The following is a 21017-nucleotide window of genomic DNA, read 5'->3' on the forward strand; positions in this document are numbered from 1 at the left end:
GTGCAGGCATTGTATAAATTTGCTGATGAGATCACTGTTGTCGGCAGAATCTCAGATTGCAAGGAGGTGGCATATAGGAGTGAGATAAAATTGAGTGCTCCCAGCATAACTGACACACCTTCGAAATGAAGGTCTCAATAACCAAGTACCGACTTATAGCTTCCAGGCAGCCCAAAATTAATTCTTAAGTTGCTCATTCAAGTCTTCAGATTTCAGAAATGTCTTTTTAAATAGCAAGAAAAGCAATAAATAGGTATGTTCTCCATGTTCTAGCACAATGATGTCTTTTGACCTTTGAGCTCAATTTCTATTGACAATAGAAAGATTTAGTGTATGATTGGTGCACACCTAACACCAGGAAAAAGATCAAGCTCCCAGTCTAACGCTGCAGCCAGTGAGATTTCAGCTGGAAACAAAGGCAAACGTGATATATCTGGCAAATTGCAGTTAGGTCTTAAACACAGCTACTGCTACATTTCCAGGCACATGACCCGTATATCTTAAAACCCAAAGGGATGCTGGTCTAAGATTGCTGTGAAAGAATTAAAACCACACTTGCAATGTAGGCAACTATCCTTTTGGCCACATTAACTGGAAACTTACCCATCAGTGCAAGGAAGACCTCGGTGCTTACTGTGGGTAACGTTCCTTCACAGCTCCATGAGTGTGCCCTCAAAGAGCTCAAGAAATATCGGGGTACCAACCAGTTAAAAATGTGGTAGAGAATCACAAAACACACCAGAATGCTAGGGGTTCAACTAACCTGTACTGAGATTTATGCTCCACATAAACATCCCCTCCTCCAGATCTAACATTTTTAAAGCCATATTCTTCCACTCCATTCTCCATCATAGTTTTTAGTTGGTTTCTCATTTAAGATATTTTTGCTAAAGTTTGTCAGTTTGGAAATTCTTAGTTGTAAACAAAAATCTTGAACAGTGGTTTGAACTGCACATCACCATTTAATACTAATTTTTGCTTTGAAACAAAGTGGTTAGCATCTTTACAAGCAAATAGCAGTATATATATCCCTGCTATGTTCTATTGAGACTTTTAAAAAAAATACTGAACAGGAATTTTAAGGAGGACATAAAATCGTTACATTGTGAAGCCCACTTAGAATCAAAACAGATAAACATCATAAAAGCCTGGTCCTAGACCAGAGGCTCCCATTCGGGGTCCATGGACCCCTCAGTTAATGGAAGGGGTCCATAGCATAAAAAAGGTTGGGGACCCGTCCTAGACAATGTGTAGAAAATATAAGTACTGAGAGTACAAAGAACAAATCCCACCTAATACCATCTACAATCCAGAGATGGGTGAATGTGCAGAGGGAGTAGAGCTCCCTTCTCCAATTGCTATATTATACATCTTCATGGCACTTTCAATCTCTTATAATGTTACAGAAGAGCTAAGATAATAAGCAACAATACAAGAGTTCAATTAAAATATACATCATGTGCATAATTATAATTAAAATTGAAAAATTATTCAACTGGCTTAATTAGAGGCAAAAAAAATCTGACAACCAAAGTGTCTGCTAGTCAGATGGAGTTTAAATAGTTGTAATAAAGTAATAATATAAAGTAAAATGGTATCCAAGGCACATGGTTAAGCATCATGTAACCTTGTAAGAGAAACCTATCAAGAGATAGTCGTTTCAGCAGTTGAAGTGAAAATGAAAATGTAATAGGGAATGCCTAGACTGGAGAACCATAGGGGAAACAATAGTAAGAAAAGCAAAGCGTCATAAAAGCATTTTAATAACATGATATAAAATTAATATGCAAATATATACAATAGAAAAATCAGTAAATTTTGTAATAGAACATTTCCCCCAATTGTTGCCTACATTGTCAAATACTGTAGATTTAAATGTTTTGCAAACAAGGAATTTTGAAATCTAGAAAACAATATTGCACATTAAATCATCATTCAGCCCACTAACTCCATACCATATGAAATATTTCACCCCTGTCAACTTGTACTTGGGTACCTCAGTTTTCCCAGATTATTGGAATCATGGAAGCCAAACTATAAAAGGCTGATTATATGATCTTGTATACATAAATGGATCCAATTTGGGGTTATGGGGTTGGGTCGAGGCTGGAATGAAGATGTATCCATAGTGAGGAACAAGAAAACTGATCTACTGAAGCTGAAATATTCTGAATTCCCTAGAATTAGTTATATCACAAAAGTGAACCATGTTGTCACCACCAGCAATTTAAATTTTTCATAAATTTTCCACAAAGAATAAAACTCATTTTGATATCCAATTAATCTTGGACAGGAAACAAGACAATTAGAGCAGTGCACAGCTAGTGTAGAATTGTGTTAAAGATGTTTACGAATTCCTATGCATATAAAAGGTCCAATTTAAAAATTTTAGATAAATGAAAACTTATGAATAAAAAGTTTCCCAAGTTGTAATACTCTGCATTCCATAGTCCCAATGTTTGTCAGGGAAAGAAACATATAATACGTCAACACAAGAACCCAATGATTTACTCCTGCTCCTAACTCATAAGATCTTACAAACTGAGTCATACCATTGAAAAAATTATAGATGTCTTTGCAGGCCTGATGAGATGCAAATTTGATTTTTTTTTTGAAGAGGAAATGCTTTGAGGAAAATTCAAAGCAACTTTTATTATCAAAGTACACATATGTCACCATGTACAACACATTCTTTTTCTTGTGGGTATACTCAAGAAATCTAAAGAATAATAACCATAACAGAATCAATGAAAGGCCACCCAATTAGGGCATTCAACCAGACTGCAGAAGACAAACTGCACAAATACAAAAAGAAATAATAAAAAATAAGCAATAATATCAAAAACACGAGATGAAGTGTCCTTGAGAGTCCATTGGTTATGGGGATATTTCAATGATGCAGCAAGTGAAGTTGGTTCAACAGCCTGATGGTTGAGGGGTAGTAGCTGTTTCTGAACCTGTTGGTGTGAATCCTGAGTCTCTTGTACCTTCCTCCTGATGACAGCAGCAAAAAGAGAGTATGTCCTGGGTTGAAGAAGCCTCTGATGATAGATGCTGCTTTCCTGTAACAGGTTTCATGTAGATGTGTTCAATGGATGGAGAGCTTTACCCGTGATGGATTGGGTCACATCCACTACATTTCTGTTCAAAGGTATTAGTGTTTCCATACCAAGCTATAATGCAGCCAGTCAATATACTCTACACTGCACATCTATAGAAGTTTGTCAAAGTTTTCGATGTCATGCTGAATGTCTGCAAACTCCTAACGAAGTAGAGGCACTGCCGCGCTTTCTTTGTAATAGCACTTACATGCTGAGCCCAGGACAGGTCCTCCAAAATAATAACACCTGGGAACTTAAAGGTGCTGACCCTCACCACTCCTGATCCTCCTATGAGGACTGGCTCAGGGACCTTAGATTTCCTTCCCCCTGAAGTCTATAATCAGCTCCTTGGTCTTGCTGACATTCAGTGGTTGTCCTTATGATGCCACTCAGCGAGATTTTCAATCTCCGTCCTATATGCTGACCTTTGATTTTGCCCATAACAGTAGTGTCATCAGCAAACTTGAATATGGCATTGGAGCTGTGCTTAGCCACACCATAGGTGTAAATCAAGTAGATCAGGGGGGCTTAGCACACAGTCTTGTGGTGCACCTGTGCTGATAAGAGATTGTGGAGGAGATTTTGTTGCCAATCTGAGATGACTGGTATCTGCAAATAAAGGAATCCAGGATTTAACTGCACAGGGAGGTATTGAGCCAAAGGTCTTGAAGCGTATTGATCAGTTTTCAGGGAATGATCGTATTGACTACTAAGCTGTAGTCAATAAAGAGCATCCTGGTGTATGCATCTTTGCTGTCCAGATGTTCCAAAGTTGAATAAAGAGCCAATGAGATGGCATCTGCAGTGGACCTGTTGCTCCAGTAGGAAAATTGGAACAGATCTAAGTCAGTTATCAGAGAGGAGTTGATAAGTTTCATCACCAACCTCTCAAAACACTTCATCTCTGTGGATCTAGGAGCTACCGGGCAATAGGCATTGAGGCAGGTCACCGTGCTCTTCCTGGGTACCGGTACAAATGAAGCTGCTAGAAGCATATGGGTACCTCATACTGCCAAAGCAAGAGGCTAAAGATCTCAATAAACACACCAGCCAGCTGATCAGCACAGGTCTTTAGTACTTGGCCAGTACTGAAGTGTAATTAATGTAGACTTTAGTAAGGGCTTTGTTAAGGAGAGCAAATCAAAAATATTAAAGGTTAATTGATCCAGGTCAAATTTGATCCAAAATTGGCTTGGAAATTAGAGGCAGAGCATGATGATGGAAGATTGCTTTTGTGATTGGAAGTCTGACCAATGGTGTGTTTAAGGATAACATCCAATAAATCCACTAGTTGCTTGGTTATTTCTTTTAGTTCTCTGATTCCATTAATTTCCCCAAGAATTTAAGAAAGCTAATACTAACACCCGACAACTCATTTCATTACACTCTTGGTTTCCTGGCATTTCTGAGACAGTGAGTCTTTTCCTGTGAAGAAATAAGCCAAGTATTTGCTTAATATGTCTGGTGTTTCTGTTTACTCATAAATTCTATCGCTTCTAACTTGTTCTTGATTTATTTTTGCCAAATTTTAAACTGCTCTCAATCCTCAGGGTTGCTCACGAGGACTCAAGAGTGACAGATGCAAAAAATGTTATGACACTCAACGTCAGAATTTAATTTGAGAGCAATTCAGCGTTGAAAACATTCTAGTTGCAAAGGTACAGCATCAGAATTAGAGGTGGAGAATTGAACCTTAGGAAACAATGCATGATCTATTGTAGTTTCTTATTCATATTAGACCTGTAATAATGGAAAAAAAATGATTAAGCCACTAAGCCCAAATTCTAGTGTAACAATTCCTGCCAGTCAAACTTCATCCCTTAATTCTTTTTTAGAACAAGAAACATAGAACAGTATAGTACAAGAACGAGCCTTTGGCCCACAATGTTGTGCTGAACCAGTAAAATTAGTAATCAAATGGCTAACTAAACTAATTTCTTTTCCCTACACAATGTCCATATCCTTCCATGTTTCTCACATTCATGTGCTTATCTAAACATCTATTAAAAGTCTCTGATGTTTCTGCCTCTATGAGCACATCAGGCAATGTAGTCCAGGCACTTACCTGTTTAAAAACTTGACCCTCACATCTTAGATGCATGCCCTCTGGTATTAGATAGTTCAACCCTTGGAAACAGATATTCTCTGTTTACCTATGCCTCTCATTATCTTATAAACCTCTATCAGATCTCCCTTCCACTGTTCCAGAGAAAACAACTCCAGTTTGTCCAACCTCTTGTTATATCATATGCTTTCTAACCTCTTCTGCACCCTCTCCAAAGCCTCAAAATCTTTCCAATAATTGGACAACCCTAACTGTATGCAATACTCCAGATGCAGATTTTTAAAGCTGCAACATAACCTCTTGACTATTGAGCTTAATGCATCGACTAATAAAGACAAGAATGCCATATGCATTCTTAACAACCCCATCAACCCGTGTAGCCACTTTCAGGGTGCTATGAACTTGCACCCCAAGATCCCTCTGCTCATCACTGTTAAGTGTACTGTCTCTTTACATTTAACCTACCAAGGTGCAATATGACACCAGGTTAAATTCCATCTGCCATAACTCTTCTTTAGATTAAGTTTATCCTTTTTTTTTGTACTACAATCCCTTACTTTCAGCTTTTTTTTCCCCTGTAAGTTTTACTGTTTTTTGTCATGAATTACATTATAGTTTTGGTAGTCGGCATATTTTCTTTTTTATATACACATATAATTACAGCTCTGTGGGGTTGAAAGCTCCGATTAATTTTTCTTTTATACATAGAAATGGTTGGCCTGAGGTTTTATAGTGGGAGGGTGGGGAGGACACTAATTTTATATGAATTTATTTTGGGTGCTTTTTTCCTTATTGTTATGAATCATATATTGGACACATTTGTCTTGCAGTGTACAAATCTCCATTTCGTTGATAGGTTTTTTTGTTGTTGTATTGTAGAAATGCATAAAAAAATTAATTTAAAAAATTCCATCTGCCATTTTATGCTATCCACACCACCACCAATCTTTACCCATCCATCAATATTTTCATCCATGTTATTTATACACATCACAAACAGCAGAAGGCCCAGTATAGATCCTTGTGGAAAATGACGAATCACAGACCTCCACCTAGTACAAGTCCCTTCGACCACTACCTTGTCTTCTACAGGAAAGCCAGTTCTGAATCCAAATGGCGAATTCACCAAGGATCCCATGCACCTTAATCTTTTAGATGAGCTTCTCATGAGGGACCATGCCAAATGCCTTACTAAAATCCAAGTAGACAATATCCACAGCTGTATCTGTATCACCCGCATCACCTCAGCAAAAAACTCAATCTAGTAAAACATGACTTGTCCCATCAACTCTGTCTAATGTTCGCTTAAGTTGCCCTGTTCCAATTTAATACTCTCCCAAAAGGTCCATACTCACCTCTAGCTATCTTAAAACTTGAGTTCTGATCACAGTTCCCCAACTGCTCACCCACTGAAATGGTCACCTGGCCAGGTTCATTACCCATCACCAGGTCCAGTACAGCCCCTACTCTTGCTGAATAATCTATTTATTGATTTAAAAAACTCCATTCTTGATGCAGCTAACAAATTCTGCCCCATCTAAACCTCTAACACTCAGATAGTTCCAGTTTATATTAGGAAATTTGATGCCTCTGATGACAACAACGATATTGTTTTTACACCTCTCCTTAATCTGTCTGCATATCCCAGTGCCGAAGAAGAGCAAGGTGGCATGCCTGAATTACTATCGACCTGTGGCTCTGACATCAATTGCTATGAAGTGCTTAGAGAGATTGGTTATGGCACACATCAACCACAGCCTACTGGTCAACCTCGACGCTGTGCAATTCGCCTACCGGAGCAACAGGTCAATGACAGATGCCATCTCTCTGGCCCTACATTCCTCCTTAGAACACCTGGAGAATAAAGACACCTTTTAAGGCTCCTTTTCATTGACTACAGCTCTGCCTTTAATACCATCATTCCAAATAAACTGATTCCTAAGCTCTGGAACCTGGGCCTTAGCACTCAGATCTGCAGCTGGATCTTCAACTTCCTCACAGACAGGACCCAGGTTGTAAAAATAGGGGACAAGCTCTCCTCTACAATCACTCTGAGCACCGGTGCCCCACAAGGCTGTGTACTCAGCCCCCTGCTGTACTCACTGGACACCCATGATTGTATAGCCAAGTTTCCATCAAACTCAATATATAAGTTTGCTGATGACACAACAATTGTAGGCCGTATCTCGGGTAATACAGAGAGGAAATTAAGAACCTGGTGGCATGGTGTGAAGGCAATAGCCTATCACTCAACGTCAGCAAGACAAAGGAATTGGTTGTTGACTTCAGAAGGAGTAGCGGACCGCATGACCCCATGTACATAGGTGGTGCGCAAGTGGAACAGGTCGAAAGTTTTAAGTTCCTCGGGGTCAATATCACAAGTGACCTGACTTGGTCCAACCAAGCAGAGTTCACTGCCAAGAAGACCCACCAACACCTTTACTTCCTGAGAAAACTAAAGAAATTTGGCCTGTCCCCCAAAACCCTCACTAATTTTTATAGATGCACCATAGAAAGCATTCTTCTAGGGTGCATCACAATCTGGTATGGAAGTTGTCCTGTCCAAGACCGGAAGAAGCTGCAGAAGATCGTGAATACGCCGCAGCACATTACACAAACCAATCTTCTGTCCGTGGACTCACTTTACACCGCACGCTGTCGGAGCAGTGCTGCCAGGATAATCAAGGACACGACCCACCCAGCCAACGCACTTTTCGTCGCTCTTCCCTCCGGGAGAAGGCTCGGGAGCTTGAAGACTCGTACGGCCAGATTTGGAAACTGCTTCTTTCCAACTGTGATAAGACCGCTGAACGGATCCTGACCCAAATATCCGGACCTTCCTCTCGGTTTTCTTGCACTACCTTACTTCCCATTTTTCTATTTTCTACTTATGATTTATTATTTAAATTTTTAATATTTACTAATTGTAACTATTTTTAATATTTAATATTTGTAATCCAGGGAGTGTGAAGTGCAGAATCAAATATCGCTGTGATGACTGTACGTTCCAGTACCAATTCTTTGGCAACAAAGTATATCTGTACCTCAATATCCCAATCCCAGAGTAATTGCACCTTCCTATTTTTGAGGTTGACTGATTTCGATTCAGTAGATGAACCGTCCATTAAGTGCACTGAGTGCAGTTTAGTGATACTGTCCCTGATTAGTAGTGCAACTCCCCAACCTCTTACCTCTGTCTATCTTTTCTAAAACATTGAAACCCTGAGACATTAAGCACCCATTCCTGTTCCTCTCTCAACCAAGTCCGTATTGACCACATCATACTTCCATGTACTAATCCATGCTAAGTTCATCACTTTTACCCATGATACTCCCAGCATTAAAATACACACACTTCAAACTATCCATCCCATCGTATCTATTACCTTGCTCCTGCCTATTATTACTGGCCTTGACATCAACCTTCCTCTCCATCACTCCACTTTCTGATCTGGTGCTCTGGACCCCATCTACCTGCCAAATTAGTTTCTGCATCATATATTTCAATTGCCCCTCAAAAATTCAAAGCTATGTGCTTTAATCACTAAAATGTAGTAAAATCCCATATTCTCAGCTTTGCATAATTCTTTTCTTTATTTTCTTAATGTTTAAATTAATTTACAGAATTTTGGTAGGGCTGGCAAGGCACTATTGCCCAATTCCTGGAAGTGTTGATTACTATTATTTATACTCCACATTCAACCCTTTTAGCTTAAAAATTTAGAACAAGCAGTCGCTGCAAGTGGCTAATGGTGTCTCCACAACCACGTTTTGGAAATCCAGTGATAAATTTTGTGACCTCCAACTCTGGACTGAGTCCTCTCATTTACAGTTCCCCTCTTATTCAATCTTTCTCACTAAATAGAACCTCTGAATTATGATATCTTTGTACATCTTCTCTAATTTATCCAATGCTTCAACATGTTTCCTGCAAAATGGAGCCCAGTTAGTACTCTAATGTAGATTTATACTATATTTAATACAATGCTGTCCCCAAATCAAAAAATCAGATGGGATAACACTTCCCTACTTTTCCATACTTGAGGCAAAATACACCAAGGTTAATGATCACAGCTGACACTAAGATAGAAAGGCTTTTGGGATGGAGCATGGATATCTCGGCTTACCAAAAGCTCAATATCAAGTAATGTATTCTAGCAAAATGGCACTTAGAAGCAATACATAAAGTAAAAGAGAGAGAATCTTATTCTTGAAATCAGTGTTGAAAGAACTGGTTTGAGCAGTATGTTTAGAATGTCTCAACATGTAGACGTTATGTCAAGACATTTTAACGCTACAGCCAAGTAATGCTGGAAATATTTGATTCACTAGAATTCAAAAAGCATATGTATTGGATGTGCAGGAAGATACAAGTAGAATTACAATACAAAGAGAATAACTTATGAGCTAAGCAGATGGTTAGCTAAAAGACATCAAGGTTGCCTTACTGAGATACAACAAGCAGTACACTTGAAATCAAATGGCCATGTAGTCTATTCCTAGTGAGGACAATTTCCAGCTTTTCCTACTTGTGGTGAGAAAGCAGGGCCGACTCAGTGTTAAATATCAAATTTTGCACTTAGTGTCCTTGCCTGCTCGCCAGATTTAATGATAGTGAATCAGCAACAGTTTTTAAATCAGACCTTCCAGAAGGAGCATCAAGTGCAATCAAAAATAGCAATCAATTCCATCCTGTACAAAACATAATCAAGATCAACATAGGAAAGCACCGGAGGAAGTCAGCAAATCAAGCAAGCAAGACTGGAAATGAAATGAAAACAAAAACCCACATGGTTTTTCAGGGCACTCTTGTTTCCTGCCACAGTTCAAAGATGTACCGAGTCAGTTACTTGGTCACTGTAACTAGTAGGTTCAGGTTAATCAGGTTTGCCTGGGCGCCAAGGCTCAAAGGGCCAGAGGGGCTTACTCCGCATTGTATTCCTAAATAAATAAACTGTGGAAGGAAATGGACAGTCAAAAATTTGGGTCAAGACCCTTCCTCACGACTGAAAGAGAAGGGAGGTATAAAAAGGTGGAGGGCAAGGGTGCAGCAAAAGCTGGCAGGTGATAGATGGATCCAGGTGAGGGGGTGGCAGGTGCATGAAAGGGAGAGTAGGGGTGATGTCAGAAGCTGGGACATAGTAGGTGGAAGAGAAAAAGAGCTGAAAATGATGGAACCTAATAGAAGGCGGTAGAAAATAGCAAAAAGGGAGAGAGATGAGAATAACTGGTGAGAGTGTGGGCGATAGGCAGGGGTGAGGGGGAAGAGATAGGACAGTGGAACTAGAAGGATCAAGAGGAGAGAGAGAAAAAAATAAAAGGGAAAAGGGACAGCAGGAAACTGTCACTGGAGTTTGAAATTTTCTGTTCCGCTGTTCCAGCATCTGCTATCTAATGTCTCCACAATCAAGACATCTAACTTTGCAAATTAACAACCTGAGTACACTGATTAGATCTGTGAAGCCAATTTCTCTATCCAAAGAATGATACCAAACAAATTAAAAGTATGCATCTAATGAATTCTTATTCTAATTCAAGAGATACATTGGAATTAAAGAACTATTTTAGTTGAGATAAGTCAACCAATTTTGTACAATAAGTAGGATTATGCCAATCTACAAAACAGCCTATCTACTTTGCTTTTGGCTTCCCAAAACCAACCATGAGATCTAACTCCTAACCATGATTGAAGGATATTTATAACTTGTTCAAAATACAGAGAAGGAAAAAGCATTATTCTCCAATTTACAAAAGAATGATATTCCTGGAAAGTGATTTGTTAACAAAATTTAGCAAAATCAAAAGGCTGGATGAAAAGCATTATTTGGGTACAGTGTATTCTTATCGGTGGAGAGTGGTGCAATATTGCTACAGCAAAAAAAAAGATGGACAAACTGAAACCACGTACTACAAAAAAAATCAATGGTGCTATAACAACAATTCACTGAGGGCATTCATAAAACAGGAACCTGTTTATCTTACAAGTGTTGAAATCCTCTGATCTTCATATTTCACAATGCATTAAAATAATCACAAACTGTGCAATTTGAAATAAAATTAATAATTTAGACTTAATGTACTGCCTTCACTTACCTCCATGCTCTAAAAACACTCGAACACATCTCTCCTTGCCTCTAGCTGCAGAGAAATGGAGTAGTGTCCATCCATTAGCATCTCGACCATTAGGAGAATAGCCTTGCTCCAACATCTTGCGCACAGTATGAACATCACCAGCTGCAACAGCATTTTGGATTTGCAGTTCTTGCTGCAGTTCTGGATTTCTTCTACAGTGATGATGGAACATGCTAGTGACTCACGTTGTCACAATAGATGCATGAGGTCAATGTTGTAAACCTTCTTCAAGCTTCAACAAGAATTCACAAATTAGTTCAATGTTATGACAGTCTTCAACATCAACTTCAAAAATCAAATCCTCTAATATAATCTACTACCGAATAAAATGGTGGTAAACCCATCAATAAACAGAAGTCTGCTTCAGGACTACAAGTTTTATTCTCAGCAAAATATCAAAAGAGGGGGCCTAGAGTAAAATAAAAAAAATAAAAAACAATTCCTCCATCCAAATAATATCAAAAAGATTGAAACATTCCCAATCCTCACAACTGAATATGTTGAGTTTAAATTTCATAGTTTGTGCCCATATGCCCTTCTATAAAACTAGTTGACAGTAGTTCAAAATCTCATTTCAAGATATGCCATCACATTACAATTCATGATCAGTTTAACAGAATAAACACAAAATACAAAACAAACTGAGGAGCACTAACAGAAGATACAAATTCAGGATACAACAAACAAATAAGGTATATTACTGTTGTTCTGAAACATTGCTTAATGACAAGAAGTGACAGCTATATATTTCTGGTTATAAGGTTTCCATAGTGAATGGGATCTAAAAGGAAGTTGCATATTGATTTTAACAAAATAGTAACCGTGCTGAGGAGAGACGTGATGCTAGAAAGATCACCACAAAAAACAAGAAAATAAAAAGGAGTAATTGCAATGCTGGGTTGTACTGTGGAGTCCCAAAGAAGCAAGATAGTCAAGCAAATGTGCAAATTTCTGAGAAATTCCAGCATCAGAGGCTGGTAGAATTAGGGGATTTCAGCTATACATGGCATTCACTGGGACAGTAGAAGTACTCAAGTGTATTTATTGCAAAGCCGAGAAGAGTGACGTTACTGTTCGGTGTTAGGGAAAAGAGCAACCGCAGGCAAATCAAAAAATTAGCAGTGAAAGACCACCAGTGAAAGCAGAGATCAAAATTTTGATCAATTTTGTACAGTTTTGGAAAAGGACCAAAATAATAGAACAAAAGCAAGGATTCACTTTTACTAAGCTGAGACATAATTTAGCAAAACTAAACTGAAATAAAAGTTATTTCAATCAAAGACCATATCACTGTAAGTGCAATAAAGTTTGTTCTCACCAACAAAGGTGGGATGGGAGTAGAGAAGAGGCTCCCAAATTTAGACACAGCTAGGTGTCACATTCAAGGCAAGACCAGATGTATAATAAAGTACCAAAAGAAAACAAAGGCCTGATTCCACTAAATTTGCAGGGTTAAATTACACAGGATATCAGCAAACCAGAGATGCATAGATATCTTCAGATAAATGAAATCCATTCTTTTTAAAACCATGTTTCATAAAAACAAAATGGAAAAGAGTAAAACAGTAAGTGAAGATCCTCTTCTGAATGTATAATTTACTGCTTTGACAAGGAGAGCAAGCAACAGACACCGGAATTCAGATGAGACGCACAGGAATGGATAAAACTGCAGTCCTGGATCAGAACAGTGGTTCATTCCAGAAGGGAAGAAATAGATTCCAACAATTGTATTGCTATCCTCTGACTACAGGTATGTTGACAGAGAATAGGAAGATTGTGCAGCATTATTAAAGGAAGAAAGACATTGAATAATTACTGGTTAGAGGGAATTTATTGAAAGAGGGGATCCAAGTTTAATCAATCAAATGTGGATTTGTTAAGGAGACGTTTTGTCTGACTTTGAATTTTGAGTAGCAAGATGAGCCAAAAGGGCAGTGCATTTGATAACCTATGTAGATAATAACGCAGGATGAAGCCATAGATGATGGACAGATCATCTCCCTCCTTGCTGATTCCATCTGTCTTCTGCCAGTCCTTGCTTTACCCTTCCCTCTCCCCTCTGCTTTGCCAATCCTGACACAGGATCGCAACCTAAAACACCTACTACCTTTTTGCCTTCAGATGCTGCTTGACCCAGTGACTTTATCCAGAAGTTGTTCCACCAGCTGCAGTGTTTCATCTCCTAGGCCATGTTAATAGACTGGTTAAGCGACTACATGAGTAGGAAATAAATTCAATCCAGAAAATAGTGAAATCATGCATTCGAAGTCAAACAATGCAAAGGTGTCATAAACGGTTGGTTACGGAGAAGAGGAAAAGTGAATCTCCAACCATCAAAGGTAGTTGGTTCAGGAAGGTGTTCATTAAAGCATATGGGTAACTTGCTTTCAAGAAGACATTATACAAGGGAGTTAAAACTGGAATGCTGATGAGATCACAGTTAGAACTAAAAACCTATCTGCAATGAAGTGACTGGAACTAATGTTACTTCACCAGAGAAAGTGCCAAGGAGATTTAAAGGTGTCATCAGGACTGCAGATATTTAGCAATTGAAAAGATACTGGCTAAACTGATACTTGCTTTGGAACAAATGAGGTACGAGAGCCTTAGTTTTGGTACATTGGTACAAAAATGGAGCAGCCTGGACAGGGGAAACAGGTAGGACTCACTACCTTTATGTGCTTAATAACAAGGAGACATTAGTTTAAGTTAATTAGAAACTCACAGGGAGTGAAGAAATACATTTTCACTCAAAAAGTGCTGAATGTTTGAAACATACACCCGAAAGGATGATTGGAGCCTGACACCTGTAATCGCCTGGTTAAAGGCTTAATATACTCAAAAAAAAACTGCAGGGTTACGGAGCAAGAACTGAGGAAAAGTGAGATTGGCCTAAATAGTTATTAGTTTAAGTACAATGTTGGACTGTGTGACTCCTTTTTGTATTCTCTGATTACTGATAATATTTGTTTCTTCTTCCCACTATTTAGCCACAGGATTTCACTATGCAGCACTGTATTTTTGGTTAGAAATCAAAGCGAATTACACCAACATCAATTAGAAGATAACCTGATAAACCACATTCATCCCATCACAAGAAATCAATGACACAGGTGGCCTTCTGGTATGTGTCCATAAACATCTCAAATCTGTCACTATATTGTGTTGAAGATAGTGTGGATGACAAAGCTCCAAATGGCAAGTCACCAGATATGCTTGGTATTGGTATACATGCAGGAAGGAGTAGCCCTCTCCCCACACTGCAGGATATTGCCAAGTCTGCGGAGTGGTTAGTGTAATGCTTTACAGTGTCAGCTGAAGATTGGGGTTCAATTCCTGCCACTGGCTGTAAAGAGTTTGTACGTTCTGCCTATGCCCATGTGCTCTGGCTTCCTCCCATATTCCAAAGGCGCACAGATTAGGGTTAGTAAATTTTATACATGTGATACTGGCGCCGAAGGCATGATTACACTTGTGAGCTGTCTGAGGCACATCTCAGACTATGTTGATTACTGACTCAAAGCAATGCATTTCCCTCCCTGTTTCAATGTAGATGTGACAAAAAAGCCATTTTGGTGAAAAGTCAAAGTGTAAGGTGAAAGTCAAGGTCCATCTTTCTACAGAAGGTTGCTGACTGCCTGGAGCTTCTTTTCAGCATGGAAATGGCAGCCAACTGTATTTCAACCCTAGCAGATGCAACCATTGCACAGCAAATGTCTCAGCTTCCACTGTGCATAAACAAAACCCAGTCAACATCAGAGTACTAAAGTTGTAACACAGACCAGTGCCCTGCAAGCTCAGGTCATTGAGACACGACTGCAGTGCCGGATACCAGTTTTCAAAACAAGCAACATGGTATTCCAGCAAAATAATCTTCAATTAGGGTTGCTAGAGCAAACATCCAAGGAAGATGCACTAGAACACAACTGACAGCTATGTCTTTACCACTGCTCATTAGCTAGTTACTTCAGAGCACCATTACTTGTTACAATACTATATGGCTTGAGGTCAGGGCACCTCAGGATCATCCTTCAAATCAATCTGCTGCTTTCTTCGCTGAATAAGCATCCTTCTATCCAGTCTGGCTACAGCCATAGGGAGAATATTGTAAAGAAATTGTAAAGAAACAATGGCAAAATTCAGAAGTCAGGAACTAGGAACACAGCAAAGAGTGAAGAGTTTATAACTGAAGCTTTTGGCATTTATATGGAGATCTGATGTTCAATAATGGCTGATAGGCTCTGTTTTCAATTATGGTTAAGTGCTTGCCAGATTGATCAGAGGGAAAACTAACAGGAAGGAGAGCATAATGGAAACTGTGGCAGATGGTGGAATGCATGTTCCTTTGATTTTATTCTTTCATTAGATGTGGACATTAATGACAGGTCAGTAATTAGTGATCATCTGCCCTGAAGAAGGCTACTGCAATGGCTGAACATAGATATTCCTGCAATTCAGATGAACACACGATTGAGTTTTCAGAGAAGTGAAAACACAATTTCAGCTCAGGATAATGTGACAAAGGTCAATTTGTAGTCTGCGGTGTTTTAATTGTTGCCAGAAGCTGCAGGGATATTAGCAAGTTTTGTTCTGTATTTTGTAGATAAGTGCATCCACGGTGCAGCAGTGGGAAGAAGAGACCATGTTCATGCTGACATGAAGTACCAATCCAAAGGGCTGCTTTATCTTTCATACATCAGCGTAAATGGTTACAACTGAAAGATATTCCAATACATACTCGACATGCACTTTAGAGATGGTAGAAAGACTATGCAGCATCAGGCGAGACCTTTGTCACAAAGTCTTTCATATACGCCTGCTGTCACATTTGCCAATGCCATCCATGTCCTACAGATTAAAATAGAAACTGTTTGCCTGACACAGTACATTGATTGCCACAAATGTAACTTGCTACTTCTCAGTCAAAAACAAATATTGTTGAAATATAACTCAACATGCAGGCACTATGTCTGGCACCTCACTCATCTCTTATGTTCATTCCATCAAGGACCATTTTTTTGTGCCTTACAACATAAATAATAATTGCCTACTAACATTTCTTTTTTATGCTTTAGTGCTGCACAGCCTCAGCTCACAGCAGATGCAGCAAGCTCCCGAAGCTCGAGCTCATCTCTGCATTGAAATGTGCTCCAAAGTGCTCCATTGAAGCACTGGTGTTTTCCGTGATGACATAGGTATGAACAATACCATCGTGCTCATTTTTCCAAGTCCTAATGCAGTGAAGGGTCAGGTGTGAAATAGTTCTCATTCATGCTAGCAACTCTTCTTCACTGAGGATTGAGAAGATTTGGTATATCAAAGACTCTTGCAAATTTCTACAGATATACAGTGGCAGGCATTCTGACTGGTTGCATCACTCACTGCCTGATATGGAGGCTTCAATGCACACGATCAAGCGTCGTAGACTCAGCCAACTCCATCGCAGGCACAATCCACCCCACCAGAAGACAACTTCAAGAGGAAGTACCTCAAGGTGGCTATGCCCATCATTAGGGTCACTCACAATCCAGGCCATGGCCTATTCTCGTCACAACCATTAGCAAGAAGATACAAGAGCCTGGAGAGCAATGCTTAATGTTTTAGGGACAATTTCTTTGCCTCTGCCATTAGATTTCTGAACAGTCTGTAAACGTTACCTCATTATTCCTCTTACACTATTTATTTGTGACTCATAGTAATTTTATGCCCCGCACTGTACTGCTGCCTCAAAACAACCAATTTCATAACATGTCAGAGATGATAAACCTGATTCTGACAATTTCACAATACTTTGAAGCCTTTCAAAGGCTTTATCCCAACTAGGGAATTGGTAACAAATCGCTTAAAAAGTTTAGAAAGAAAAGTAGAACACTGGCCTTTATATTAAGAACAGCTGATAACAGAACAAAAGTCTTGCTCCAATTGTATTAAGAAAATAGCAAAGGTTTTAGATTGCAAGGCAAGAGATTCAATTAAAAACATCAGTTATAACATCTTTTTTGAAGTATTGCGGTGGACTATCGCCGCAGCCAGTGAGGAGGCAGGCGGGGGCAAGGTTGGTTCGGGGGATGAGACGTGCTGGGCCATTACAAGGCACAATGTGTTTGAGCTGGGGTCACAGACGGAGTTCGCATCACTGCTGGAGATGGATTGAGCGGTTTGGAGAGTCATCAATGAGGAAGGATTTCAATGCCTGTCCACCTATCCCGGGTGCAAGGTTGAATCGCTCCAAATGCTGAGCCAATTTGGTGAGATCGAGAATGGCTTTGGGCTTGGCAGCCCAAACGCATCATAGCACTAGGGTCCAGGTCCTAGAGCGAGGCACTACCTGGTGCTTGGACAATTTAAATGTCAGTCTAGAAGCCAGAGTGTCAATAATAGAGGTAAGGGTTGGGCTGATTTTGCTCGCTCTCCTGAAAATGTTCATTCCTTTCTCAGAAGCTGTGAAGTGATCCAGTTGCTCTGCGTTTTTGCCGCACTGGTGTGATGAAATGGGAACAAGGCATGGGCTTACTCCAGCTGCTCTGGGAGAGGACCTGGGACTCAGTCTGGTCTGGAATGCTGTTGACTTGCTTCTACTGTTTGCATGATCTGTTTTTGGTTCTCTTTCTCTCTCTCTGCACAATGGTTTTTGGTCTTTCTTTTTTAAAATTGGGTTATTCGTGTTTCTTGCTTTGTGGCTGCCTGTAAGCAGACAGATTTCAAGGTCTATAATTTATACATTCTTTGATAATAAAATTGCACTTTGAATCTCTGATAGCTGGGAGAGTAGACTTGTGGTATGGGGGAGATTAAGCAGACAGGCCTGTATCCACAGTTTAATGAAATAAGACAATCTCACTGAAATGCAAAATTCTTAAGGGGCTTGACAAAACAGATACAGAATTTATGCTTTCCCTGGCTGGGAATACTGGAATCAGTGATCACAGTTTAAATATAAGGAACCAGCCATTCAGGACAGAGATGAGAAGAAATTTCTTTATATAGAGGAAATAAATTTTGGAAGTCACTTCTCAAGACAGGCATTGATAACTTGACAGATTTTATGGTAGTTAAGGATATACACTCAGTGGCCACTTTATTAGATACAGCAACCGAACCCAGTGCAGTCTTCTGCTGCTGTAACCAATCCACTTCAAGGTTCGACATGTGTTTTCAGAGTTTCTCTGGACACACCAATGGCACATATGGCCACACCACTGTTATAACTCAACAATTTAAGTTACCGTCACCTTCCTATCAGCTTGAACAAGTCTGGCAATTCTCTGCCCTCTCTCATTAACAAGTACTGATGTTCACTGGACTGTTTTTTGCTATTTGCACCATTCTCTGTAAACTCCAGAGAATATTGTGCGTGAAAATCCCAGGAGATCAGCAGTTCTGAGATACTCAAACTGGTATTAACAATCATTCCATAGTCAAAGTCCCTTTTCCTTCCCATTCTGATGCTTGATCTGAACAACAATTGAACATCTATTTATTTATTTAGAGATATAGCAAGGAATAGGCCTCTGGCCCTTCAAGGCACACTGTCCAGCAACCCCGAAAACTCTGATTTAACCCTAACCTGATCACGGGACAATTTACAATGACCAATTAACATACCCAGTAAGTCTTTGGACTGCAGTAGAGAGTCCTTAGAGAGGACATTGGGTTTGAGCTCCGACTCCCTGAGCTGCACCATGCTAACCGCTACACTACCATGGCGCTCCAACCTCTTGATCATTTCTGCATGCTTTTATCCATCGAGTTGCTGCCACATAATTGGCTGATGAGATATTTGCATTAAGGTGTACTTAATAAAGTGGCCATTGAGTGTCGAGTTAGTGCAGAGAAACAGCAATGAGATATATAGTCAGCCATGATTATTTTGAATGGCAGGGAAGGCATAAGGAACAAAATGGCTGATTCTTGCTCTTATTTCTCTGTTCTTCTATACTTTTCTTTGGAGAAATACCATATTACATAGGTTAGAGTTAGTGACTATATCAAATTAACATGCAGGAGTGACATAATACTCAGCATAAAATGCATTTCTAATGTTTTAGATTAGTCTATTTACATAATTGCTCATTAAATACCAGATATTTTAGCTCCCCACAATGGGAAATCTCCAAATGCAAGTCACTACCCTGGTCTTCAAATGCATGATTTTCAGTCACACATTTCTTATCAAATCAGTTACACAGCTAAATTGAAGCAGTCAAATCAACACTGCAGCATCATAGCAGGACAAACTAGATATACCTGGAGGTACTACCTCACTCTCTGACTACTGAGAAACTGTCCATCACCTACACTGAACAATTCAAGAGCACAATAAAATAACAACTAAGAGACAGCTGTATTGCTGCAGAAAGCGCAAATTATTGTAAGGTGTCATCCTTGGAGTAAATATAACATACTTCGCAGGATCAAAGACATCAAAACATTGACAAAAAGAGGTAGGATTAAGGATCAACTAAAAAGGTAGGTAAACAGGCAGAAGGTTATGGGAAGGGATTTCAGGAACCTAGGGCTATGCAATTTAATATGAAGCTGCCCAGTGGGGCATCAGAAAATAGCAATACATGGAACAGAATTTGAATGCAGAGACCAAGTTAGTTTTGGGCTGGAGGTAGTTTTGTGGATCAATAGTTTAATATCATGGAATTCTCTATCTATACCACTGATGATAAAGAAAATAGTCATTCAAAGGCCAAGTAACACCAAGTGAAGGAGACCACAAAAGGAGCAACATATGCAGCCTTGCCACCATTGAACACAATGCAAAAGCCAGTTTTAAGTTGCCTAGCAGTTCAATCTGTGAAACAATGTTATAAAGAGAAATCTAGAAATGTATTATCCCAAATAAATACACACCTTAAACAAACCACAAATCTCTCAAATGCCCTCTATGGCTCTATAATTACAAAATCTAATCACTGTTTTGGGGAGTGGAGAGGCAGAAGGAATGCTGGTTTATTCCTCTATCAACTCAAAATTCTGATTTTTAAATGCATTAGCAAATAAATTAAAACTCTCCAAGTCAATAAAAAGAATAGACTTAAAAAAGATACCGTTTTCTTCTATTGACTCACTACTTCCGATAAAGCTCTGATCGAAAAAGATTTGGCCTGGAACAGATCATCACTCCTGAGCACAATGTCAGCTAAAACATACCATCCTATTGGACCAAATGAGAACCAGCAGTATTGGATCTAGAGAGCATAGGTTTTCTGGGACTCTGTGGAAGTTACAGAATGAATTATTGGAAAGCTACGAACATTACAAGAGACCAAGGTTGAACTGTCAAATTATAGGCCTATATACTATGTTTTAATTTAACAACAGGCAGTGCATGCAAACATTATAAATTTTGAGGAAGAGCAGATCAAAACAAAGTTTTGGGCACACAGGTCACAGTAAGCAAATTTGTAGATTTGATGGTTACAAATCTAGCAAAATTAGCTTACACAAAGTTTTCTTTGATTTCAGAGCAAGTATTTGACACAGTGGTATATCTGACAGATTATTGAATAAAATTTCACACTATGATAGTGCAGAAAGTGCCATTTGGCAATACTGGCAAACTATCACATAATGAAATTTGTATGATACAAGTTTTAGATCTGCACTCCTGGCTGTTGCTGGAAACTTTTTTTTAAATCAATAGACATGGCTGTGTTGTCCAGAATTAAAACACTTAAGTGATCATTATGCATATTATTCACCTAAAT

General features: G+C 39.2%; 1 protein-coding gene across 3 annotated transcripts in view; it reads right to left on the reverse strand.

Annotated features, from left to right (window-relative positions):
* asb7 (ankyrin repeat and SOCS box containing 7) overlaps window positions 1-21017 on the reverse strand; it is a 74231-nt gene that overhangs the window by 45094 nt on the left and 8120 nt on the right. For all 3 annotated transcript variants that reach the window (XM_063065814.1, XM_063065815.1, XM_063065816.1), the window contains exon 2: window positions 11260-11530. In XM_063065814.1, coding sequence (XP_062921884.1) covers window positions 11260-11470 — 211 coding nt within the window. In that variant the 5' untranslated portion in view covers window positions 11471-11530. The remainder of the gene's footprint in view (window positions 1-11259; window positions 11531-21017) is intronic.

This window comes from Mobula hypostoma, chromosome 13 (assembly GCF_963921235.1).
Source record: "Mobula hypostoma chromosome 13, sMobHyp1.1, whole genome shotgun sequence".
Lineage (NCBI taxonomy): Eukaryota > Metazoa > Chordata > Chondrichthyes > Myliobatiformes > Myliobatidae > Mobula > Mobula hypostoma.